A 26,968-nucleotide genomic window follows, 5' to 3' on the forward strand; every position below is an offset into this window, starting at 1 on the left:
GTACGCAGCAAAAACATCATGGTGAAAAAGATATAATCAGAGAACAACCAAGCAGATTCTTCTTTCAACTTGTGAAATGAATGGTAGTTCGATATATCTAGCATCAATACCTGCTTTGTGTATAAGTGGGAGAGATTTTGGCAGTGGGTATACTCGAAAGCATGTTTTGAGTATAAGTGGGAGATTGTTAGGCTTGGTATACTGAAAAGCATGTTTCGAGCAAGTTTCACTCGAATAGAATCTTGCTTGTATACGTAAAACTCTACAATCCACTTTTAACCCGATTCAGCATTATTCGAGCAGTCTCGCACGAATAGAATCACTATTATTATTACATTGTGTTTGCTTGTGCATTTATAAGATGTTTTACAAACATTTAAATGAATAAGAAGTAAACAAAGTCTAAGTCTTTTGCTTAGTAGACCGGTTGTGGGCGTCGTCCACTTTAAGGTAACACGGTCAGATCTATGCAATGCTTTGCAAAAGAAAAAGAAGAATTTCACAACCTAGATAGGCTTTGGCTACCTATCGTGAAAGGTTGCAATGTCAGTCCACATTTTTCTAAGCCTTACTGAAATAAGATGACATTGATGTGGTATAGCACTGAACGGATCTAACAGCAAGACATGTCTTTATGCTATCTACTGAAAGACTAGGTCTTGATAAAATACTATTTATTAATCTACATATGTTAGCATTGAGCATACGGTATTGGTTATGCACTACTTTGACTTATCAAATGGTGCAGATTTTTCGCAACCCAATGATCCTGATATATTGGGTAGTGGTGATTAATATCTAGCGGTGCTAGGATTGCTATTATGTTGAATCGTGCACGAGGTGAGTCTCGTTTGATAATATCCTCAAGAGGAGCTTGAACAAGGTTTTATTATTCGGAAAACTGGCCAGTTGGAGTTTTATTACTCTATGAATAATAAATAAATATTTCTTGCTAAGTCCACTCTTGGAATTAATAAGATGTTAATTAATTAAGTCCATAGCAGACATTAATTAATTAATGGACATTTATATCTTAAGCGCGGGAAATAAATAATAGACAAAGTGGAAACCCAGATTACTTGTAATTTCGGATTTGGATGGGGAGAGTTCAATATTACTTCTATAGTGGCTGCTCGTAATATTCCAATATAAGCTTGTATTAAATTGTGGGTTCAATTTAATTAGTAAAAAGCTAATTGGGGGAGCCCATATCCAAAACCTTCCATAGATCCTTGTCTGGGCCCAAAAGGAACTTAATATAAATAGGAGAATAAAGGAGATAGAAATCATTCATTATTATTACTCATATTTTTCGTCTCCCTCTACCTAGAAGAGTTCGAATTTCTCTCCTAATTGGAGAAGGATTTCTTCTGTCTTCTTTATTCGAGTCCTGGTAATTTGATAAGATCAGTCCACCCTGATATCGAGATACAGATCGGGAACCAGAGAGAAGATCTGTGGTCTAGTATTGAAGATCATCACGTGGAGAAGGCGCGAGCAATCGACGATTCTTTGGAGAATCAAATCGGTAACTCTAAACCGTAGAAATCATGTTTAGGATTTATTTTCTATGAGCATGAATTATTTGCGTTCTAGCATGCAATTATCTGTTTAACATGTGAATTGATTAATCGCATAATCGGTCAAATAGATCCTACGTCTGATTTATTTGTTTTGTACAAGTCTTCCGCTGTGCAAGGGGCACCAAACCCCAGCATCAGCCGCATTGAATCAGCAAGCAGGTGTGGGCTCAATTGTATCAACGTATACAGGTTCATCGTTTTCAGCTCCTATATTTAGTGCTTCGTAGTCTCTATCTATTTCTTGTTCAATAGGATCAACGATCATTTCTCCACGAATGAAGTTATGCAATAAGAAAAAACAAAGTATTAACCTAATACGTGTTCTTATAGGATAAAATGATGCATTACGTAAGATACCCCATCTCATTTTGGTAACTGCAAACGCTTTATCTATCACATTTCTCGTCTTCGTGTGTTGCATATTGAACATCTCTCGAGAGTTTTGCGGCCCTACAATTGCGGATGGGGCAAGTCCTCACTCCTTAAGATGATAACGAACAACCTTGTATAGGGTTAGGAATCCATCACTGTTTGCGTAGCCATTATCACATAGGTAATATTGACCTAACTTAAAATAAATGTCTTAGTTAATTTGTTGATGTGGTTTCTAATGGAAACAAGTTAAGAAAAAGATGAGAACGACTAAATCTTTAGGTACTTTGATACCCATTGGCTGTGTCACGGAGCACCCGCGCATCACCTACAGAACCCTCCATCTAGCCAATACACATATGAAATGAAACGCATGTCCCTGGCACACACAACTAGTGTATTTGTAGCCACTTGACCCTTCCTTGTGCGATACCGTGGTTTATTCTTCCTATTGACCAACACATTGATATATGTGCATCTAATGCACCTAGCAACCCTATCAACGAGAAAGAATTATTATAAGTAACAACATTTCACAAGACAGAAATCTAGAGATGGGCACATAGTCGGTCCATCTCCAATCCCAACATTGATCATCTACTGGAAGTGGTTTAGCAAGAAACAATTTATGCAACATTATCACGACTTTGAGGACGACATAAAAAAGTGGGAAACTTTTTGACTGGATCACCAAAAATCAAATCCAACCACCCGATTTTTTGTGGTGAACAAGAACACACAAGAAAGTTGCAACTTGTTGTTCAACCCTTATGAATTTACGATCATCCAATCACCCTGTTCACGTAAATAGGACACATAGACGACCAAAACCAATTCCTCTCCATTCTGAGGTTATCAATGCAAGCCTTATTAGTTAATCCAACCAATCTTATGAGTCTGCAAACTTGCGTAAGGACCCTCTACAAGCGTAAAAATTTGCGACAACTTCTCCTCATGTCTTCAACTTGCTCCTCATTGCTCAACTTACCATATGCATGAAGGCAGCACGTAATGTAGTTGATGTACATGAAAATTTTTAAAGATTATCACAACAACAGCTTCATTTGACAAGCCATCACAATGGTTGTATCAGTCTCTAATATCTAGTTTTTTCTACATTGAAGGAATTTATTCTAAGTGAGTAATCACAATCATTTTCAACCAAGATAAATCTACTTCAAAGAAACTAGCCAAACACGAACAAAAATCTAAATATCCTTCAATTGATAATTAGCTCAACCCTAGTATCTGCATCGACAAGATGATTCAACGAGATAGAAAAATAGTAAACGATGCACAAACCTTTTTCACCCGCCGCACACAATCTTTGTATACTAATTGTTTGGGGAAAAAAGGAAAATAGTAGGGTAAAGCATCATAGGAAAGATGAAGGCAATGAAGTTAATCATTCTCATTTTCTTGACATAGTAAATGAAGTAACTAGACTACACATGTAATAAATCTTGGGCTTTTTTGGGAAATGTGTATTTTCGCGGCCTGCTAGGAAGTCATTTTCAGCTATCAAACACCCGACTTTGACATAAACTAGCGACAATCAGACATAAACGCTAGTATCAAACACACCCTAAGAGAAATGTACTCTTGGACCCTTGGTACGATATGGAGTATAAAATTTAGGAGAATAGTCATTTTGTTATATGCAAAATCGGGTGTATCTAAACACTAGATAGATAACCTGATTTGTTCAATTAATTTAAGGCTGTCCCACTTCAATGAAATGTTTCCCTCAATTTCTCATTCCCTCAACGCATGAGAAGGCATGCTCTAACTTCCTACATTATAACATACATTCGTGAATTAGGGTCTACAATATCCAAGACATGTTGTAAGACATAACTAAAAAACAAGAAATAAAACAATAAAAGTGGTAGAGAATAAGGATGAAATAGTGTAAAAAGTTAAGATCACCTTTGGCATCGTTGCACCTCTTAGACCTCTTTGATGGTATTGAAAATAACCCAATGACTATTTTTACCAAAGACAAATCTTAAATTGACTCCATTCATTGGCTCAAACAAATGCAACAACCACTAAACGTGGAATTTTATAAACCTCAGAAAAGGAGAGGATAAATTCTCTAGAAGAGACTTGCATCTTTAACAATGTCAAAAAAAAAAAAAAAAGATAGTTATGGAAAAGGTCTACAAGCCTATTTATACTTTGAAGGCAATAACACATAAAAGAACCTCAAATGTGGGCTTTAAATGCTAAATTTTAGAATCATGATGATCCCCTCGACTGAGTGGAGCAAAAGTGTAAAAGCTACTCGGTCCAGTGGAAGCCTGTAGTCTCCCAAGGTTCACTCGGTCGAGTGGAAGTCACTGAATCCTCAACCACCGATCACTCGAGCAAGTGATTAAGCGACCATAAACCACTCACCAAAGTTAAAGTCTCCGACTCCCTAGACCACCGATCACTTGGTTGAGTGATTAGGCGACCAGAAACCACTCGACCAAGTGAGAGGCTCTAACTCTTATATATTATGCATATATTCGGTCGGGTGGTGCTTCTCAGCAACTACTGCTTCGCCTGCTCGACCCGAGCACTCGAGCACCACCCTCACGCTTCCCGACCCATACATTCGAGCTTCCTCTCGGTCCATAAGTAGGAGAATGAACCAAGAGAAAGTGTTGTAGATGTTGCGTGTCATCATACAAATTCATGTTCAACTTGGTTCCCTCAGTGGATGTGGCTCGCCACCCGTGGTCGTATCAAGTATGTATTCTAAAATTCTCTCTATTAAATATCATATTATCTATACGAATAGTTTCTCTTTATGTATTGGAGATATTATACATTTTTCTTTGGACTTTTTTGGAATGTTTTATAGGGGAGCATTACGGTGCCACCATATTTAGAGTGACAACATACCACTAGTCTTAGCCCTTAGATATATAAGATGGATGCATAGGATTGAATTCATGAAATAGAGTTCGGATTGCATTCTTATGTGTTGGATATTGCAGGCGTGAGTATTTTAGTCAATTCCCAAAAATTCAAATCAGAAACGGATTTGGTAATATGTAACTTGCAAATACGACTTAGTAATACTGCAATATTCATATAATAACACTGCAATCTGGTAAGGTAAAAAAACTATTACGAATGATGTAAGCGCGTAACATTGCAATATTCATAGAGTAACACTGCAATATGGTAACAGACTGAAAATAGAAATTACCGATGTTGCCATTCAGTGTTCTTTTTTATATTCAAATTTAATTAAAATAGGTTGCCACATGGCAGCTTGAGAATCACACAATTTCCAGATCTAATGGCCTAAAATGATGGTATAGTGTTATAGTAAAAAGGGTTGTCATATTAATATATTCCTACCTATGTTAATACATTATAATTTATAAATATAGAATTTTTTTAAAATGTACGTACAAATGTAAGATTTTTATCATTAATTTTTACCAGATTAGCTTCAATTTTGGTGAACTACTCCAGAAGTCCAAACTTTTAAGAGTTAGAGTTGCAAACTTTTTACTTAAAAACATTTGAACTTAATTAACTTGTACCACGAATATGGCTAACTCGAAATCTGAGACACTGATCCAATTGCATCGCTGTGAAAATTTTTAGATTCAAGCAATGATGAAAGAATTGACCAAAAAAACGTGGTGTTAGAAACTATAAGACTATCTCCAATAGTATATCAAAACTCATCTTTGGTGTAGATAATTTCTCCAATCATACACAAAACTCAAATCCATCTTTGGGTTTTTCAATGGAATAACACCAAATATGGTGTTTACTCCAAAATTTTATTAGAAAAATACTCAAAAATGGTGTAAATTTAAAGATGGTGTAAATGGTTGGAGTAAAACTATTTTTTGATGTGACATATACTCAAAAATTAATTTAAATTTGACGTAAATGTCTGGAGATGGCCTAAATAAACAGCAACAAAACTTCAATTAGTACGTGGCATGATCAATGATATAGGAATTTGTAACAAAATATATTTGTAACCTTTACTCTTTCAAATATTTCTAGAGTTTATTTCAAAATTTGATTACGATTATTATTATTATAAGGAACATTTACAATCTTATATTCCCTCCGTCCTAAATAATTCGACCCAGTATTCCATTTTAGATCGTCCCACATAATTTGTCTCATTTCACTTTTACTATTTTTAGTAGTGGACTCTATATTCAACTAACTCTTTCTACTTACATTATATTATAAAACTAATAATTTAAAAGTAGGACCCACATCCCACCGACTGTTTTAACTCACTTTCCATTATATTTCTTAAAACCCGTGCCGGGTCAAAGTGTCCTAAATTATTTGAGACGGAGGGAGTATTTGCTAATAAGGAATAATTACAATCCTATATTCTTATCCTAGAAATATCTACTCACCAGAAAACGCGGTTTTAACAAAAATGAAAACATTAACGCAGGCGGCTTCCGTGACATTTCTCGTTCTTTATTATCAACATCAGTTGACTCCTCTCTCTCTAACCTCTCCCTGTCTCTCTCTGCAACTTGTAGAAGAAGACGAAGAGAAGAAGAAGAAGGGCGATTGATGTAGTTGAACCAGCACGCACGACTCAAGACTTCATTGACCACTCCTTCACTCATTCAACCTTCTTCACCAACCAATTCCCCCTTTTATACTTGCAATTTCCAAATCCAATCACTCAATCCTCACAAAATGAACGATCTATTCTCCGGATCCTTCTCCCGATTCCGCGGCGGCGAGTCCCCGCCGCCGAGCCACAACATCGAGCTCTCCGACGTCGGCGGCGGCGGCAGCGGCAGCGGCGTCAATCTGGACCGCTTCTTCGCCGACGTGGAGGCGGTGAAGGACGAGCTCCGCGACCTAGAATCGCTCCACAGCCAGCTCCAGACCTCCCACGAGCAGAGCAAAACCCTACACAACGCCAAGGCGATCAAGGACCTCCGATCTCGCATGGACGCCGACGTCTCCGCGGCGCTGAAGAAGGCGAAGGTAATCAAAGTCCGGTTAGAAGCGCTGGACCGGTCCAACGCCGCGAACCGGAGCGTCCCCGGCTGCGGTCCAGGGAGCTCCTCCGACCGCACGCGGACGTCCGTGGTGAACGGGCTCCGGAAGAAGCTCCAGGAGGCGATGAATCGGTTCAGCGAGCTCCGCGATCGGATGTCGGGGGAGTACCGGGAGACGGTCCAGCGGCGGTACTACACGGTGACGGGGGAGAATCCGGAGGAGAAGGTTCTAGATCGGCTGATTGAGACAGGGGAGAGCGAGACGTTTCTGCAGAAGGCGATCCAGGAGCAGGGGAGGGGGCAGGTGATGGATACGATAATGGAGATCCAGGAGCGGCACGACGCGGTGAAGGAGATGGAGAGGAATCTGAGGGAGCTGCATCAGGTGTTTATGGATATGGCGGTGCTGGTGCAGAGCCAAGGGGAGCAGCTGGATGACATCGAGAGCCAGGTTAATAGGGCGAGCTCGTTCGTGAGGGGAGGGACGGAGCAGCTTCAGGTTGCCAGGAAGCATCAGAAGAATACAAGGAAATGGACTTGTTTTGGGATTATTTTGCTGCTCATCATTATTTTGATCATTGTTCTTTCTCTCCAGCCATGGAAAAACAAGAAGAAGTGATCATTCTTTGTTTTTTTTCTTTTTGTTCTTGATTGATACATATTTTATGTTTTTTCTTTTTATGCATTTTTCACAAGGGATCCAACTATTTTTACCAACTCGACTTCCTATGATTACGAACTTAGTTTCTATAGAGAGATATAGTGAATATATGTAGGTGATGTATGGAACAAAACATAATTTGTCCCTCATTTTTGTCTACTTCCTCTTCCTCTACCTGCGAATAGAAGTCCTGGTTCATTTTTACCATAAATAGTAATAGAGTCTCGCATTTCACTAACTTATTCCACTCAAGTTTTATTTAAAATCAATATGTACAAATGAGAGTTATTTCTAACTTTTTTCCGCCTATTTTTATTAACATTTTTTAAAATCCATACTGCCAGAAAATAGAACTTCTAATGGGGATGAGCAGAGACCAAAAGATTGGTTGCATATTTAGGTGGGTCATACAAGGTTCAATCATTCGATAAAATATTTATGTTACTTGATTTAAATGTGTGGGACGGTTGCCGATTCAAAGAAAAAACTTTCTTATCTGTTGGACCTATTTAAAATAAATGAAATAAGATATTTGATCAAATATATTTATAGCTAGAATGCATTTAATTTGATCATGGAAATTAAAAATCGTACATATACGTGTTAAATATTTAAGAAGAAATTAGAGCCATAATATGTAATAACGTGAATAGGTCTTATACGTGTTAAATATTTAAGAAGAAATTAGAGCCATAATATGTAATAACGTGAATAGGTCTCAAATGATTTGCGCTTCTTCATAAAAGATACTACAAAAATAGAAATTTTAGAACAAAAAACTGTGCTTTGTGAAATCAAGTTGGTATCAGAAATAGGGAGAAACGTCACATGAATAAATTCCCACGAAACAAAAGCATGTGATTATTTGGAGGATCCTTCAAAAACTGCAATGAACTCTTTTGCTGTGTTCTCTCTATTGCTACAACAATACATTCAATCACTGTCATTTACAGATCGTATTTGTAAAGTCACTACAAACAATTTCCCTTTACCTGATACGACGAAAATAATTTAATGTTTCAGCTTTGTTCTTTTTGCAGCACTGTAATATGGTAAGGGCGGCCATGACAAGAACCAGATCGCACTCTTGATTCGTTTCCATCGTCTCCTCCGTCACCTGGCAGTAAATTCCACTGCAACGAGTAGTTTGATAAGTCAAACGTACCTTGGCAAAACACAGAAATCTGGAGAGGTACTTCAGCAGAAGACAGCGGCTCAAGATTGATCCGCGTTGAACATGATCCGGACCAAATGAATGGTGAAACGCTCTCAGGTGATAGAGCCTTCCCAACTCGGCCCCCCATGGAATCAGGTGTTACTTTAGCATCAGTTAAATGAGATGCATCGTGCCAACCATATTCGTACCCAGATACAGAAGCAGTGTTGGTGATTGAGTTCGACCGAGGTAAGGAATCAAGGGTGTTAATTCGAACTGATACAGCATCTTCTAAGGAGTTGTATACAGTCATATTCAGATTTATCTCACAGAAACCAGATGAAAAGTCATGGTTCACTGACCGAGGACCATCCATTGACCACCATACCGGGCTGCTACTTCCAACTCTATGTAAACAGGAAAATAATTAAAATGAAGACCAAAATATGGATTCTGTAATCAACAGCTAGTATATGCAGAAACTTGATAGCTTCAGCAGAAGACATTATAAGAAATGTAATTTTACCTGCAGTGGCACGCGTAGTGAGAGAGAATTTCTGCAGCGGTTCTTGGTGGCTCAGCATCACTATCATCCTGTGACTCGGCTATCAAGATGAAATCAACAGTGTTCCCATCACCCTATGACATTCCAAATAAGATTAATTATAAATATAGGATTATGAGGGAGACCAAAACAGAACTAAATGATTGATCATCAGAATTATTATCAGTCATTTTATTACACCTTTCCATTTTGGCCCGTCCCATAAAAATAGCCCTTTTCTATTCTTGGTAACTTCTTTCTCTCCATTGAGGTACTCCATTTACTTTTTCTTTCTATGTCTCTTACTTTACCAATTATGCATTAAACCCCGTGTCATCCCAAATGTCTCTATTTTTATGGGACAAAGGAAGTACAAAACATGTGGAGTGAAACGTTGTTCTTATTCATGCAACTTAATAAGCTCAATCCTCTAACTACAGTAGCATCAACAATCGAGAATAGCAGTAAGAAATGTCTACCAGATCATAGTTTGGGATACAAAACAAGGGAAAATGAAGCAAACTTGTACCTTGTCATGCCTTTCTTGATGCAATCTTTCTTGATGATGAAAAAGATCAAAAGGTGATACAGATGTATCAAACAATCCACTGGACTCGCTATCAACAAGTCTCACATCTGCTATTCCCTTGGCAAAAGACATTTTATCTTCAGTACTTCCTCGAGTTTTGCAATTCTGATGCACAAAGTCACTTAAGAATGTAAGCAAGGATATAACTTCAAACAAGATGTGGAAAACAGGTACAGCTTAGTCAGGTACGAAAATAAAATAAACAGTATCTAGACCTATTCGTAGCATATTGGTTCCTTAAAATACCCAGAGTCATATCAAAGAAAACAACAAACATCCTCATAACTACAGTTTATTCAACATGCATGACCTTCTCCGAGTACAGAGAGAGGAGAAGAAGGAAGTAACTGATATATGAATGATAATACAATGTCTTTAACTTGAAGGAGGAAACAAGTGTCTCAAAGGAAGTAGCTGATTTAAGAGTGATAATACGATGTCTTTTCAGAATGAGAGACACGATAATTAACTCGAAGGAGGAAACAAGTGTCTAGTGGATGATGGTTATGCAACGTATATTGCAGAACAACATGCATTTGCAAAGGAGAGTTATCTCAGGAATAACAATCTGAAGAGGCACTCACAAATAAGATGAGTAAGACTCTTGATTTTGCTACTAACCTTTAGCCTGAAAAAGCATGACAGTGACTGACCAGCCATCAAAAATCCCAAGGATAAGTTAGGTCCTATTGGCTGCATTGGCTGCAGCAGTGCAAGTTCCCACTGGTCCACAACACATGATAACTGATGCACCTGGAAATTCTGTGAACTGGTCCTGTTGGTGGCATCCATACGAACAAGGAACTCGTGCAATCGAGATGGAGAGGGGCTGATTCGATATGACACTTCCAGAGATGGCAGCACCTAGTTTCAGGAAATACAAGACATGTCAAAGTGGAGACAATTTTTCCAAGCATTCACCATATTATATGCCTAACATAATATGGAGTACTTCGAGAAAATCAAATCTGATCAGCAAGCCTACATTTTTCATGAAGATGCATTTATGAGATTAGGAAAGTAAATATCAAACTCTAAGATCAAATCATAAAATACAAGGTTGCATAGAGAAGTCTTGTACAATTTCTGTTTCATATGCTTGGTAAAAATAGTCAAAAGATAATTTGCCCCATCGCCTAGTTACCTCCACATTGTAATGCATGCGCAAAGTTCGATATTTTATGATTGATGACACATCTTCTGTTTCGTAATATATTGTTATACACAGTGAAATGCTTCCAGAAGCAGCAGCCCTAAACCAAAGGGGCCACTTAATGGGTGTTTGCCAAGAACTTGCTATGTTCTGCAAATAGGAAAAATAATAGAATTAGTTAAATGCACCAAACAGCCAAAACTGCTAGTAAAACATACTAGCACATAGGTGGAGCGCATCGACCTCGGGGAACATAAATACAGTTTTTGCTGTCTTGGATGCATCTAAGGTAGTGCAGCTTCGTGATGAAATTGCCTGTTTTTTCAGATAAGTAGGGAATTCCAAGTTCATAACTTCCTGATCTGCAATGTCTAGAAATCTTGGATGATTGATCTTCATCTTCAAGTTCTGCCAACATATATGAAGTGAATTGAATAAAGTTTCCTCCATGTGGTGTTTCAGGCATAGCCATGTTAGAAGAGATGATGTTATACAAAAAAAAGCTGTTTTATTGGTCATGAGGACAAATATCAAATGGTTGCAGAGACAATGTCAACAAGCATTAAATGAGTATCAAGAGGCAAAGAAGCAGGCACTTCACTGAAATAACATGAAACTGAGTAAATTGACAAATCCAACAGATCTCAGACAATATGAGAGAAAGTGACCAATAAGAGAAAAAAAGAGGTTCCTGATTTTCTCTTGGTTAAGAGTTAGACTACAAACAGAAAGTCAAATGATAAATCCATAAGAATTAAGCTTGTACGATCTTGAATCATACTTTCTATATAATACTCCCCCCTTAGAACATAGCCCATTTATTTTCAGCACGAGTTTTAACAAATGTTAAGTGTATAGATGAGTGGGAAAAGGGGCCCATATTTATTGTAGGGATATTGTATTTAATTGCAAATGTTAGGTAAGTGTGTGAACCATGCTTTGGTTTTATGTAAATATAAGTTGATAAATTGAGGATCAAATATACTCGTTGCATCCCATTATTTATGAGATGTGTTCCTTTTGGGCAAAAATACTTTAGGAGTTGAAAAGTGGTGTAAAGTGGTGAGAGTGACATGTAAGATTTAAAGTTGAGAGAGTGACACAGGTGTTTAAAAAGGAAATGTGTCATGTTAAAGTGGTGGGGTAGTTACCAAAAATGGAATGGGCAACGTTTTGGGGAACATACTAAAATTGGCAATGTTTTGAGGGACATATGGAATACCATAATTAAACTCTTCCTATTGCACTGAATTAATAATCACAAAAAATAGAATGACTAAAACCCTCATGTCAATTTTATATCCAAAGAATAACATGTCTACGGAACGTTCCATACAACTGGAGAAAATATTCGATGATTAATAAACTCTGGGTCTCCTATTCCCAAATATGTATCAATTACTTAGCATTATACAATTAAACATCAAATGCATCTTTCATAAGAAAATAGCATAGGTACATTTTACATGATGCGAATTGTCAATAACACCATCAAGAAAAGGAAAACATAAAAAGGTCCAGAATTACATAAACCATGATAAAACATTTACCTTCACAGGAGTTTTTGATGGATTCCTCAACTCCATGGTAAGACGTCGAAGATCTCCAGTATAAACTGTCTGAGGTAAGTTGTGAATGGTACCCTCAAGCCTTGGTAGACTCTAGAACATCAAACGCATTGTAGCAGAACCATTATATCTTTATCAACAAACACTAATCCAGATGAAGTACATCATAGATAAGTTCCTACAGGAAAAGCAATAAATTCAAGAAGAGGGGGTGGCGATACCTTTATCACCAAGAACTCAAGGTTATCTTTCAGTGACTTTTTTGGCTTTCTTTTCCCTTTAGCAACTTTCTTTCTGACAATATCTGACTGAAAGTTACAAATTCCAATTACCGAACCAGAGAGTTTCCACCGAACGCCAACTAATTTTAAAGTGCCCTCTACTTTGGGAGTGACTGTTAGCTGAACCTGAAAAAGAAAGAAAAGGGAAGAGAAAGTGTGCTTATAGAATACCAGCAGATGATAAGGCTACCAAGGGTATATCACAGTACATACTTTCTGCTTGACAAAGGAACTAATAAAATCATTGTAAGACAAATTTCCATGAGAGAGAGAGATATACAGCATCAAAACAATCAGCCCCTTCATATAATGTACCTCAAGGGTGCTATCACTGATAGCTAGTTACTATATACAAGGATTTAAAGCTCACCAATACGGTTTCTCCACTTTGCATTGAAATGTTGACTTCTGATAAATCGAAAAACGATGCATCTGTGCTAGTCTCCCTGCATTCAGATAGTAATGGTATCACTGCATGATTGAAATATCTAGAAAACAAATATGAGACTAACTAGATCCAGAAAGCATCGTAGAGATACCCAGTAACTGAGACAGTTCTCAATCCTGTGTCATTCTTATCTTCATCTAAAGATCCATTCGAGGCTGCAATCACAAAACATAGTAACGACGTTGATGCTGGATCAGAATTGAAAATCAATTAAAGAACTTATTTAAGCATAAACCCATAAACTAGACAGCAACATACCTGGGTCAATTTTATCACATTCTGTTGAATGCTTGCATATCAGAGAAACATTTGAAACTGATATAGGGATCTGAAGAGGGTTCCTGAAACTAACTTCCACCTTGATAGCCTCTGCAATATCATAGAGAGCAAAATGTAAGCAAGCCCAAAAAGCTGAAATTGGTAGCACATTAGAAGTAACAATCTTTTTAATCTGTTTGTCATGTTTTACTTAATACTCTCTCCGTCCCCAAAGAGTACGAACTATTTCCTTTTTCGTCCGTCCCGAAAGAGTATGAACTTTCTAAATTGGAAAAAGTACAACATACTACCCCTACACATCATTTTATGTACAGCTTATACCATTACCATTAACAACTTATACCATTATAATATGGAACCCACTCTCCACTAACATTATTTCCACTACCCTTTCTCTCTCTCTCTTACTTTCCCCTTATTTATTATAACCCGTGCCGAACCCATTGTTCATACTCTTTGGGGACGGAGGGAGTATGTTGTTGAGACTGAAGAGTTACTCCTGTGGTGCTGGAGTTGACAAGGAAAATTTTGATGCAAGATAATGAAGTAACTCTCTTCAAGGACCTAAGAGAATACTCATTAAAGATGGCTGGACCGCTGGACAGAAAATGAGAAACATAACTCTTAATAACATAACTGCTTTGTATGTGGGACCTACTCCTTTAGAAAATGGCAAACATAACTCTTAATTAACATGTTCTAAAGCATTGCATGAGATGATATGCAAACATTCCTAATTGCTTAGCTCAACACAGAGCTGCTTCGTTTTTGCCCAAACAATCTGGTTACATCACTTAAACAAGTACATCATGTTGAAACTGTCATTATTCTGCACTCTTGGAATTACAAGTGACAGGCTGGTGTTCTGTTCATGCAAAATCAAGACATATCAAGCATACTTATTTTAATCATCTCCAGACGAACCAAAGCTTCAAGGCTTCTACAGTGAAACTCTCATACATCCAGTCATAGAGAGGAAGTTCGCAATGTTAAGCCACAGTTACTTTGTGCATGTTATCATATTCTTCTGCTAATATGTAGCTTCAAAACCAGAACATATAATATGTAAATTTTGTAAATCACATGAATTTCTCAACATATATGGTTTCTAAAGTGGAACTTTTGTTTTGTCCAATTATGAAGATAAAGGGTTAGTCAATGTTATGCCATGGTTGTTCTGTCATTTTATCAAATTTTGCTGCTAATGTTAACTACGAATTTCTCAACTGGAATTTAGGGGCAATGGCAGGCAAAGATACACATTACTTTATCATACTCCCTCCGTCCGCAAAAAAATAGACTAGATTTACCATTTTCGACCGTCCACCAAAATTAAACCAATTTCTAAATTTCTAAATATGGAAAGTTTTAAACAATTAAATACAGTACCAACTAATAATGTGGACCCCATAATCCACTAACACTACTTCCACCACCTTTTCCCCCTCTCTCTCTTACTTAACAAATTGCGCATTAAACTCGTGCCATTTACAACTTAGCCTATTTTTTGTGGACGGAGGGAGTATAAATTTTTAACTTAAATGTAATACCACCTTCATACCAAACCCGTGCCATTTACAACTTAGTCTATTTTTTTGGATGGAGGGAGTATAAATTTTTAACTTAAATGTAATATCACCTTCATACCTCCAGCAATGCAGACGTTTGATTCTTTGTACTTCTTTGGTAAAATCTTTGATTGTAAATCAAGCCAGTTACTCTTCAACCCTGCGACCGATGGAGTCATGTCCTCCTCCAGCGCCTGCCACAAGCTTTCCTCAACATTGGCCTGAAATATGTAAGTTTTAATTGACGTGCAAATAGACATCTATGTGTGGAAATTGGAGGGGTGGAAAATAAATCTCTTGACAAAATAAGTGATTGGATATTCTCTAAGTTCTGCATTGACAGGTACATTAACAAATCAAAGTTGGCATAAGTGAAAAAATTACCAACTTTCAAAGAAACAAAATTTAATTAAAAGAAATCTAAACGTCATCATTATAAAAGCACTGATATCTGAAGTCTGAACCACTGAAACATGTGGCACTAGTAATCTGACAAAGATCAAACTGACACCACAATCTCACAAAATAAGCATATGATGAATTTAAAGGCAGCTCATGCGCATTTACCTAAAGCATGACTGATCTATAGATACAACAATGCAACAATTTATCCACAAAGGAGTGAAAACAATCTGGCATACAAACTCCAGAAGTACAAATTTGCTAATTCAGATATGAAATGAGAAAAATAACAACAGATATGGATCCAAAAACTTTTGAGAAACAACAAACAATCAGTATTAACTACTAAGGTCGTGCGGAAATAGAATAAACAAGATTTGATGCAAATGGATGGTCAAATGTCACTAAAACCAAATGTGTGCAGCAAAAGCTTACAATTAAGGAAAAGTATGAACTAACTTACAGCTGCAGGAGATGCATAAGTGCGATGATCTTCAAACACGACTTTGATTGAAGGAAAGTTTATCACAGGCAACTGAAGCCTCAACACCTCAAATATTTTCCCTGTTTCCTACATTATCAAGTAAACAATAGATATTAGAGACATTTTAGGTAAATCTGAACATAACACGAAAATGATAAGGTGAGCAAAAATCTCTAGAAGATCATAGAACACTAACACTTAGTACAAGGGTTAAAAATACTTTAATTGGCAGTCAAACTGCGTATGCCTCGATCTACACTCTAATAGGAATTCAAACTAATTAGGTTTATATCTGCACTATAATAGGAATACAAACTAATTCAGTTTCTATCTTAGTGAAAGCAGTTAAAAGGATATGACAGCTTAAGAGCAACACAGATTTGATGTTACAATTGACAGGAACCAAGAGGGTTGACAAACCCTTGCTGTCACAAAGTGTGAATAGGATGGAGACAATGGAGACTTCATTTAGGACTATAAACTGCCCCTCATTTTCAAATTCAATTTATTCAAATAAAAAAGGAAGAATTCATAAATTAGCAATTTAGAACACTTTCCTAGGAGTGAGAGAAACAGAAAATACCAATAGTAGAGGAAAATTCAGTTGATCATGCATTTTGATTAATAACAAAAGCAGCTTCCATAAGGCAAGAGTAAAACTGCCAGGTGTTTATGGTGCAGTTAATGGAAAAAGGAAAACCATAACATAATTCAATGTTTTTTATTCGGTGTACGTCTCGATCCATATTTCGTTGTATTTGGCTGCTTAATCTCATTTATTTACTTTTTTATATGAGGCCAGAGCTATGGACAATAAATATAAAGAAGTCAAAGGTTTGAGAATGTAAAAAAGCGTTGGCTTCAGACCTGAATAATTTGAAAAAATTCACTCAGGAACAACTCTTGAGTGAGCTTGGCTTGATGACCACAGGCCAAGACCTCTAACACATGTTTGATACCCTCATCGAACATTCCAAGTATTGCATACCACCTGAAACATTCCTCAATTTATTGGCAAACAACTCTCGTGATCAAAGCCATATGCTTTTATGCAAAAATTAGAACTGTCAGGAGTTTACTTTCCAATATGGAAATGGACATGATCCCTGATGTGGCTCCAAGCTGTGCCTTTAAAGACAGAAAGGGCACCTTTGTATGTTCTCACTGCATGTTTTATCTGGTGAAAATGCAAGGTAAAAACTTCTTAACATCATAGTATCATTATTAGATTGATAAAAAATTAAGAATAATCATTACCTGATCACATTTCTTGTAGAGATCGCCAGAAAGAACAAGGTGAAACCCATATTTCCTTAACATGGCTGGTGTAGACATCAAGAAGCAGTACGCGGCTTGCTCAAGCATCACCGCAGAATTCAAGGGTTCCTAACAATGATAGGTTTCAGAGAGTAACATGATAATTTTCCATCTGTTTAGCGTGCATAATTATGGGCATTACCTCACCAGAGATTCGGAAGTAGACACCAGCAGCGTCTTTGTACTGATCTCTAGCCTTTAACATCTCAGCCCACCAAATTCCGCAGCGTGTGACGTTCCGCCCACATGATGAACCAATTTTCTGAAGTTAATGGTATGTGTTAATTGAAGAAATTCTAGCTGAACAGACAAAAGAAATGCCTATGGAGCACAGCTCTTTTATCTTGCATTTTGATATCAAATAGAAATGAATCAAGGACTTAAATCAATTAAGAGATCGAGCATCAAAACTCATTAAGTCATTTAGATTTCAGATTGTTGAAGAAGTCAAAACTAAACCATTTTCCAACGAGAATTCCATAGATAACCATTATTTCCTCAAGTGGCTGGTGTCCTATTATCTTTATTGCACCATAAGATTCTAGTAGTTACATATTCTGGTGTGATAATATAACATCAATTTTCCTGGAATCCGTACAGTGCTTTATTGAGAAAATCATAAATGTCAGATGCATGAACCGAAAAAAGGGATGGAAAGGCAGGGAGAAAAGCTTGTCAAGTTTATCATTACCGCATATGTGGTAAATGCATTTTCCATGCAGTACTCAGCATCTTTTCTTGACTGATCCAACATAAAATAAGCCAGTCCCATCATCTCCTGTGCAATCAAAACACTCCATAGAATGTAAGAAAAACAGAGACATTTGTATAAGAATATCCAGCCATTTAGATAGGTTAGGGATAGAAAATTATAGGAGGCATATACCTCATAGTGCCACCACACTCATAAATGAACATACTAAATTACTAAAAACAAAAAATTTGGAAACAAAACATGCACAATTGCCTCTGGTAAGCCAATCTTAACTCTCTTCACTTATTACAGAAACAGATTAAGTAACAGGCAAGCCATGGGTTTGAAACAGAAAATTACATCATATTCCACTTGATTAAAATTTAATTCACCCCAATGCCTGTACTCAGACACACAGACAGAATGTTTCAAGGTCATGCTTGCAACCAACCAGAAGAAAAGGGTGGATTAATTTAAAAGGAAAACTGAAATACCTGAACACCAGCATAATGCTTCAAAGCTTTATCAAGTTTGTAATCAGTAGAAATAAGTCGATAATTCGATAATGCCAGCTCATAGTCTCGCAACATGAAAGCATAGTCACCCAACACTCGTATCTGAGATTCTGTCGAGTTAAAGGTGTACCTATAATAAAGTTTAAGAAAGACAAGTTAGAGAAAGTAAGGTAAAAGGAAGAAGAATACCATTAGCAGAAATATTCTCTATTGATACAAATATTGAACATACATAGGTGCACTAGGATTCTCAGGTACATCGTCTTTCCCTTTTCTCCACCATAAGTTTTTTATCTGGTTTCTAAAACCCTTCCTTGTTGCTGAAACCTGACTTAACAACATATTAGATTAGGTTAGAGCTAGACCATACTAACAAAAACATATAAATCAGACAACTGATGAAGATACCTGCTGGTTAAGAACACGAATTTTCAGCTCCATAAGAGGGATTATATGTTTAGATGAGAAATCGTGCATGGTATTTCTCAGCTGTGAGATACAAGAAGATTGATCACATTCATGTTAAAGATAATATCCTTCTGTATGGGGATCTAAGGCTGCAAATAAATACCTCTTCTATATCATCCTTGTTGAGGAAGCAACCGAACTGTTTTTCATTTGAAGCACTATTTTCCTGAAACAAAAAAGATGTAAATACATGATTTTATTAGGACAGGAAAAATCTCAATCATCAATCTTCCTCACATGAGATGCCCATGAATTTTGTTGATGTTCTTCCGTGCCGTCAACAGAAGAGTTTATACACAAGAGACGACAATCACTTGCACCAAATGTACTCCTCATTTCTGCCAGAATTCCAGTAGCTCTGCTCAGAGAGAATGAACATAGACTCATATCAGCATTTGAAACTTGTCAGGTGCTGTTAAAAGAAAATCAAAGACAATAACAATGTCATTCCTTGTTGCTTTCATTTACCCACCATCTCTACTTATCATGAATGTTCTTAAACAGGATAGCATTTATGCCAGTATGTTCTTATAAATGAAATATCTATCCACCAATCAATATTCGTCACAGTAGATGATAAAGGCACAATATACCATTGTTGCAGTAGATGTATAGTTATTTAAGGAAGAATCTAAATACATCTGTCCCATCGAAGGATAAGTACATCCCATTAAAGTTGCAGTGTTTGCCCCACAAATAAAGACTACAAGTATGCTACAATTACAGTAAAGTTTACCCCCTTTGAATATCATGTATGAAAATATATTAGACATAGGTATACATAAACTCATTGTTCTCATATGCGATTAATAAGGTAATATGTGAATCACATTTAGAACCAGGATTCAGTCCATACATGTAAAATATATGCGGTTTAACTTAAGAGTAGAATGATCATCACGTACTTTTCCTGCATGCCTTCTTGATTATCATGTACCAGCAAGTAATACTTCAGAATCTTAGGATCCATGGAGCCATCGTTCAGAAGATGAGGCAACTGAGTTGTGTTGAAAAGGTCAACAAATTTTCCTATGGGATCTTTATCCTTTGTAGAGACGGCAACAAGGCCTATTTACATCAAATTTAAATGCATAACCATCACTTAATACCTCCAGGATCACTCTCAATGCAGCATATTGAAGAAAAAGATCAAATACCAGCTGAGTTTAGAAACACTCAGTCCAAGTACAATAGTATATAGACTTACAAGCCACAGGATGATCAAAAGCTTCATGTTCTGAGAAGGCAGCAGCATCGATAAGCTCTTTGTTAAAATTCTGAAACCATGATGGCACTAACTCCTGCGCTGACACTGCAAAAAAACTAACATCAGTACTCAAAACTCATAGCTAATATTACTACTCCCTTTGTCCGATGTTACTCGCACTTTTCTATTTCGGCTCGTCCGAAACTACTTACACTATTTATATTTTAAGTTAGAATTAGGGTATTTAAATAATATATTAGAGTTATCACTACACTTAAAATACTAATTTAATTACACTAAAAAATCAATCCCAAATCAATGACCTAAAATAAAAAGTGCGAGCAATATGGGACGGAGACTATATAAAATGTTGTCACTTTCTGTAAAATAAGAAAGAGATGCTCTTTTCAACTGAAAAGTGAATATTCTACAACAGGCCGAGGATTACCAATCAAAAATCAAAAGAAAAGAGACACTGAAACTAAAAGGGAACTACACCCAACAAATTGATTATAAGGAATCCATGGACACAGTGATGGCAAAAACCCGGTTGAATAGAACGGTTAGAAACAATTTCGTCTCTTTGTTTTCAACGGAGTCAAAGAGGACCTCAGCATGAAAACTTGGGGGGTTCCAGCTTACTCGTAATTACAGACTCAATTTCTGCTTCAGGTGAACACAAATCGGATATCTCTTTATCTCCCGCATGAGTGATTACTTGTTTTAACCTCTCCTTTGCAGCCTGGATTGAGGAAGATAAGATTCAGAGGAAGACTATGAAACACCGAGTTGGAAATCTCCCTATTAGCATCACAATTTGAAAATTGCAAAAAAATCTCTTCAGTTCTAATATTTTTGCTAAAATGGGACATCTCATCGGATCCCCTCCTGCATATCATCTAGCATCACTTATTCTAATTTATGTCAAAGAACTGTATAGATATATAGCCATGAGAAAATTCAAGTATACATATAAACAAATAACACAGACACGAAGCATGATTCAGTTCACAAAGTCAACTTCATCCGAAGCAAATGCAAGAGAAAATACTCATATTGAACGTACCTCAGTACTCCGCTGCCGAATATCCGAATTATAAAACAATCTCAATTTGAATTTCCTCAATCTGTACGGCTGATCACTAGCCGTCCTGACTGGAACTGAAAATTGAATAAACCAAAACGCATATAACCAAATAAAGTAAACATAATCCAGCACGACAAAATTGTGGCTCAAACTTCACAGATTGTTACCGTCGATGTTATTGAAAGTGCTGTAGGGGGACAACATTTCAATCAGGGATAAATGATTTCTCCGGCAGGAATCCTCCACGAGCGGCGTGCGGAGCACCATCACAGCCGGGCTGATCTGGTCCAACAGCATCCTGCCGAGCTTCGTGTTCGCCGGATCCACCATCCTCCTCGGATTCGAGCCGGATTTCTGAGCCAAAAAGAGCTTGTATCAAATACACTTGGACGGGCTCACTCGCTGAGTTGACTCGTTTTGCGTACAGAGACGCTTCAGACTCAGATCTTTGATGGGAAATAGAAGAAGAGCTCTGTGCGCGTGGGAAGGTAACTCTACTGCTTCTGGGCTTATGTAAGGCCCAATTCAATACGATGCCACCATTACATGAAAATGGGCTTCGCCCATAAAGATACTTTTCGTTTACCATCTCTAACTCCTAATTTTTAATTTTCGACTGAGAATATATAATTTTATTTTATTTTTTGTTAATTTCATGCGTGGGGGACCTACTGCGTATTCATCTAGGGGTGTTCTATTAGATCTAGGGTAATACCTGATCCATCCCGAAAATCATGGAGTATAGGATACAGCCCGGACCGAGTACTAGATTTGATCAGATTTCGGGTATCGAGTACATTCGATTACCAGATTAGTTAGCTTGTCTAATTCCACTTAATCGACCAGTTAGCTTGCCTGATTCCACTCGATCGAGTGAAGTATAGCAACAAATGCTCTAGCAGATCTTACTCGGCTGAGTAGTTAGCTTGTCCATTTCATTCGCACGAGTCACTTATCCGGGAATGTAACTATCTTCCCATGAATTCCCTAATTTTCTTTGTTTTAGCCTTTGTATAAATATCTATCTTAACTCATTTTATTCTCTGTTTGATTTTATTTTGGAAGGACTCTTAGGAGCAAAAGCCTTCATTCTTTGTAAGGATTGTATAAATTCTACATTAGTAGTTGTATGTATTGCCTATTAGTTGAGTGTTTCTAATTAGGTGGAGCCTTTAGATTTTCTTGTAAAATGTTGAAACTCCAACCCCAGGGGCGCCTCACAATCAGGGCGTCCGACAGATACTCCTCGAGCCATTTCTATATAATAGACAAAGCATTATGCTATATACAAACATCTACAGACACATATAAAGATATAAAGAAATGTTTGTGTTAAAATGACAACACCTCTTAAATTGACATTGTGACACCACGTATCCAGCAATATTATAAACGCTACACATCAATAGTATAAACGCTAGACAGCAATCTATGGATTGTTGTCTAGCGTATTGGATATTGCTAGCCTAGAAAAATTGTTGTATAGTGTATTGGATATTGCTGGTCGAGAAAATTTACCCTTGAGCATTTTTTAATGATTGTCACATGACAGCTGATTATTCGTCTACATGTACAAATGATTGGCTAGGAATGGTGATATAGTGTTACTTTAAGAGGTGTTGTCATTTTAACGCACTCGTATAAAGATAATTTCAAGTATTAAACTTTGAAAATCAAAGATATAAGCAACGAAGATGGCAAGTCAAAGAACTTCTAAATCCAAGTAAATGTGCCCCTAACTTCTGTTTTCTTTTTCTGTGCCCATGACATTATTTTTGCTGAGTAATATATTAAAATATCTGAGCACATACAAGGTGCTTGAAATGTACCGATGCAATGGATTTAAGAAAATTGCTAAAAAAATGGAGGGATGTGCAAAAACATGCACTTAAAGAGTGTGACATGATCCATAACATTATTTTCGTAACGACTTTCAATTGAAAATATTCTAACTGATAGCATAATATAATTGTAGTTTGAGTAACTTCATTAATTAGTTCTAAACAATATGTTTATGATATGTTATGTTGAATAATTTATTTTGAATATTCCATATAATTGTAGTTTGAGTAACTTCATTAATTAGTTCTAAACAATATGTTTATGATATGTTATGTTGAATAATTTATTTTGAATATTCCGAGCACTGCTCACTTAAATCAATAAAAATAACATTAAAATGTATTGCAAATATTTCACGTGTATTAGTATTTTTTTATTTTTTTTGAAATTCCAAGCACAATCTCAGTGCTCGCAATATTCCGACCATATATACAGTTAGGGATGTTAATGTAGCTCGCAACCCGTGGGCTGGCCCGAATAGCCCGCCAAATTTACAGGGTTAAGGCTAAAAATTTCTAGCCCGATAAAATTACATCCGGATTAGCCCACACCCGATTAACCCGTAACCCGTTAGGGTTAGACTCGAAAACCAGATAAAATTTCTATCGTTCAATTTGTTTGACTCTAATTCGACACTTCATTGGTTATTTTTTAATATAGATTACTAAATAAATAACTTTCAATTTTATATATAAAATTATATTAAATTTCTATTAACATAATAATAGATATATAAATTATAAACTTCAAATTCACTAAAAAATATATATTTAAATTTCTAAAACATGATTTAAAATTTCTTGATGTTTATGTTTTATTTTGCATAAATCTCAATTATTAGTATTTGATCATGTTTATGTTTGATTTTAAGCATATATCTCAAATTTATCATAACTAAATATTTTACATTTTATAAATATAACTAATTTTCACCATTATTTATTGGATTGATCGTACGTTAATTTTATCGGTAGCAACCCTATTAGCCCGCTGGGCTAGCCCGAAACCCGAGTTTTTAGGGTTAGGGTTGAACTTTTATAACCCGAAAAAATCACAGCCCGATTAGCCCGCACCCGATTGAACCGCAACCCGAATAGGGTCGGCCCGAAACCCGGTGGGCTGGTGATAAGGCTAATTTCATGCATTGGTTATGGGGATAAATTCTGTGATTTCCTGGGTCTAACAAGATTTTATAAGCCAGGTGTGTAGAGAAACCGCCAGCCCCAGGAAAAAGAAGAAGATTACCTGGAGGAAGAAGTTGGCGGGAGAAGTGAGCAGAAGAGGGAAGAGTTGCTAGACGAAGGAGCATCCAAATGGAGGGCAAAATGGGAATCACCAAGAATAGTCTAGAAGCTCTACTCATTATAAATAAGAGCACGCGTTCAACATGAAGGGATCTTTTTCTGAACATCGGCTCTTAGCTTAGCTTTTCCATTTTCTCTACACACACTTTTAGGGGAATCATCTTGGGGGTTCACGTTTCTAATTCAGTTGTGGTGTAACACCGTCTCCACGGAGGCGAAGATACAATCGTTTATTTGCTTTCTATTTACATTTCGAATTTCCCGATTCTTCGCAGTTCGAAGCTCGATCGTATTTTGTTATAATCTCGTTGGATATTGCACTACTTTGTTATGGGGTTTACATTTCTGTTCTGTTTATGCTATCTTTACATTTCCTCTTGCTTTCGATGCTTGTTGATGTTTGATCTGATGTTGGAGTTTGAATTGCACGGAGGATTGTAGTTGATTGGTTGGATTTGTTTAGATCTGCGAGGATTGGAGATGAAAATGCTATTGGATTGTTGTGGATGGCTTGGATCCGGAGTGGATGAAGCATCTGATGTCTGGATCTGTTCACATATGCATGGATATGATAGTTAATTTCTGTTTACGTGTTTACATCGTCTAGTAATCGTAGATCTGTTTTAGTTTCAGTAGTTCTTTGTATTAATCGGTTTAATTTCGTTTGCCCTGTTTCGATCCTTGCTTGCTCTGTTTTGCATCGGTTATTTCGTGATAAAAGTTAGAGAAGATGATGTCGCTGTTAGTTAGTCCTTTAGTTGGTTAATCTGCAGTTTTTTTTTGTCGTACTATGCCGTTTTGGGAAATGGTCCCCACGTTTCGTTTTTCCTCTGTCTAGGCTAGTTTAGGAAGTCGTTTGTCAAGTCCAGTAGTTATTTCGGACGCTTTTGGTTATTATGCATGTTATGTTGTCTCTGCCTAGATCTAGCTGTTAGAATAGAACATTTCATTTCCCAAGCCTAGGAATTAAATCTCAACCTTGAGAAAATTGCGTGGCAGCAGCCAAAAATAGTTTCAAGATCTTTTAGCATGTTTACTTACGCATCATTCTCTGTGGATTCGATCCCTGCTTCCCTATACTAACCTTTTTAGCATAGCAGGTTGAGGGTTTTGAAAAGCTAAGGAAGTGATTGTGTGCCCAACGACAAGTAACCCAAAGATTCTCTGAGTTCCTAGACCCGGTGTCTAGTGGATTCTCTGGATAGGGAGATTTTTTATTTAAACACACCTCGCTGACTTAACGCTCTTCAAATGGCGCTCTTCAGGGTTTACGACAGTAGATCCATTTCCGTTCGAATCAGAAAGTGAAAAAGAGTGGAATTCGTCAGGAGGAGAGGACCTGAAGTCGTCTACAGAAACAGAGCACTCAGAAATAGAGGAGGAGGCAGACATAGATATGGCACACTTGGAGGACCCTGATCCAGAGATCGGTTCACTTACCACGCATCTGAATGGGGAACCCGCCCATGCCATAGTCTCGAACCAGCGACAGAGGTCTATTGATATTAAGACAAATGTGTTGGGTGTTTTACCTACATTTTCTGGACGAAGGAATGAATGTCCTTATGAGTTTCTAAACAAGTTTAGTAAGTTGTGCAGCAACCAAAAGCGGCCCAATGATGCCACTGAGGAGGACTACCGCTTGCGTGCAGTCCCATTTGCCCTTAAACGGGAGGCCAATACTTGGCTGCTGAGGCTTCCACCCGACTCGATCAACACATGGAAGGATTTCAAATTGGAATTCCTAGATTATTTCTTCCCGTCCAACAAAACAAATGCCTTAAAGAAGGAGATTCAAGAATGTAAGCAGGACTACGATAAGTCCTTGAGTCAATACTGGTCTCGATTTAAGGGGCTGCTCGACGCTTGTCCTAATCATAGGATGATGAAGGTTGAGACTTTTTACTTGTTCTATGAAGGAGCTAATCATGAGTCTAAGGACTTAATGAATTCCTCGAGCGGGGGGAATTTTACCAAGAACAAGGCAAGTGAAGCACGTGAGATTTTGGGAAGACTGATTGATGCAAAAAAGGGCGTACGATAACTGAAGGCCCAGGTGCTTCGTTCCTTTCGGGTTTTCGTATGTAAATTGGAGTGCATCCAACTGATCAGGAAGAGATTCCCGACTCAGCTGAGTCGTTGGTACGATAACCGGGACCTGGCTTCAAACAAGTTTCCTCAACCCACTTCTACTGGCTAGTATAATGGAGGTAAGGGTCGAATCCCACGAGGATGGACACGTTTTGATAACTGTGGTGACTTTACTGGGTGTTTTGGTTAGCTACCACGCTTGGGTTGAGATTTTACCTAGACAGGAAATAAAGGTGGTACTCTACTGACTAGTAGGCGAGAAAATAACAGACATGTGGGAGTGTTCGTGAAAATAGGGGACAAGGTGTATCAGAGGCATATGAAAAGTAGACAGTTACTAAAAGAGGAAAATTGG

At 37.3% G+C, this 26,968-nt stretch overlaps 2 protein-coding genes across 2 annotated transcripts; one reads left to right on the forward strand and one right to left on the reverse strand.

Moving 5' to 3' along the window:
• Nucleotides 1-6,382: 6,382 nt before the first annotated feature.
• On the forward strand, nucleotides 6,383-7,775 carry LOC148923194 (syntaxin-121-like). The gene has a single exon (XM_089059975.1). It carries the CDS (start codon nucleotides 6,645-6,647, stop codon nucleotides 7,572-7,574), a length of 930 nt encoding a protein of 309 aa, XP_088916101.1. The 5' UTR covers nucleotides 6,383-6,644; the 3' UTR covers nucleotides 7,575-7,775.
• Nucleotides 7,776-8,453: 678 nt separating this feature from the next.
• Nucleotides 8,454-21,849, reverse strand: LOC125205758 (uncharacterized). The gene is made up of 28 exons (XM_048104863.2): nucleotides 21,544-21,849; nucleotides 21,356-21,450; nucleotides 20,932-21,031; nucleotides 20,290-20,394; nucleotides 19,988-20,150; nucleotides 19,320-19,440; nucleotides 19,186-19,248; nucleotides 19,023-19,103; nucleotides 18,847-18,941; nucleotides 18,594-18,744; nucleotides 18,097-18,183; nucleotides 17,548-17,667; nucleotides 17,346-17,474; nucleotides 17,168-17,265; nucleotides 16,956-17,079; nucleotides 16,068-16,175; nucleotides 15,282-15,423; nucleotides 13,614-13,724; nucleotides 13,447-13,510; nucleotides 13,278-13,353; nucleotides 12,848-13,033; nucleotides 12,609-12,719; nucleotides 11,302-11,466; nucleotides 11,050-11,208; nucleotides 10,527-10,769; nucleotides 9,846-10,010; nucleotides 9,299-9,411; nucleotides 8,454-9,179 (listed from the first exon to the last, which is right to left on the reverse strand). The coding sequence occupies exons 1-28, from the start codon at nucleotides 21,704-21,706 to the stop codon at nucleotides 8,636-8,638; spliced, it is 3,882 nt and encodes a 1,293-aa protein (XP_047960820.1). The 5' UTR covers nucleotides 21,707-21,849; the 3' UTR covers nucleotides 8,454-8,635.
• Nucleotides 21,850-26,968: the final 5,119 nt, after the last annotated feature.

Source organism: Salvia hispanica, chromosome 6, assembly GCF_029641045.1.
Source record: "Salvia hispanica isolate PSC_SH4W2 chromosome 6, Shi_PSC_v1, whole genome shotgun sequence".
Taxonomy (NCBI): domain Eukaryota; kingdom Viridiplantae; phylum Streptophyta; class Magnoliopsida; order Lamiales; family Lamiaceae; genus Salvia; species Salvia hispanica.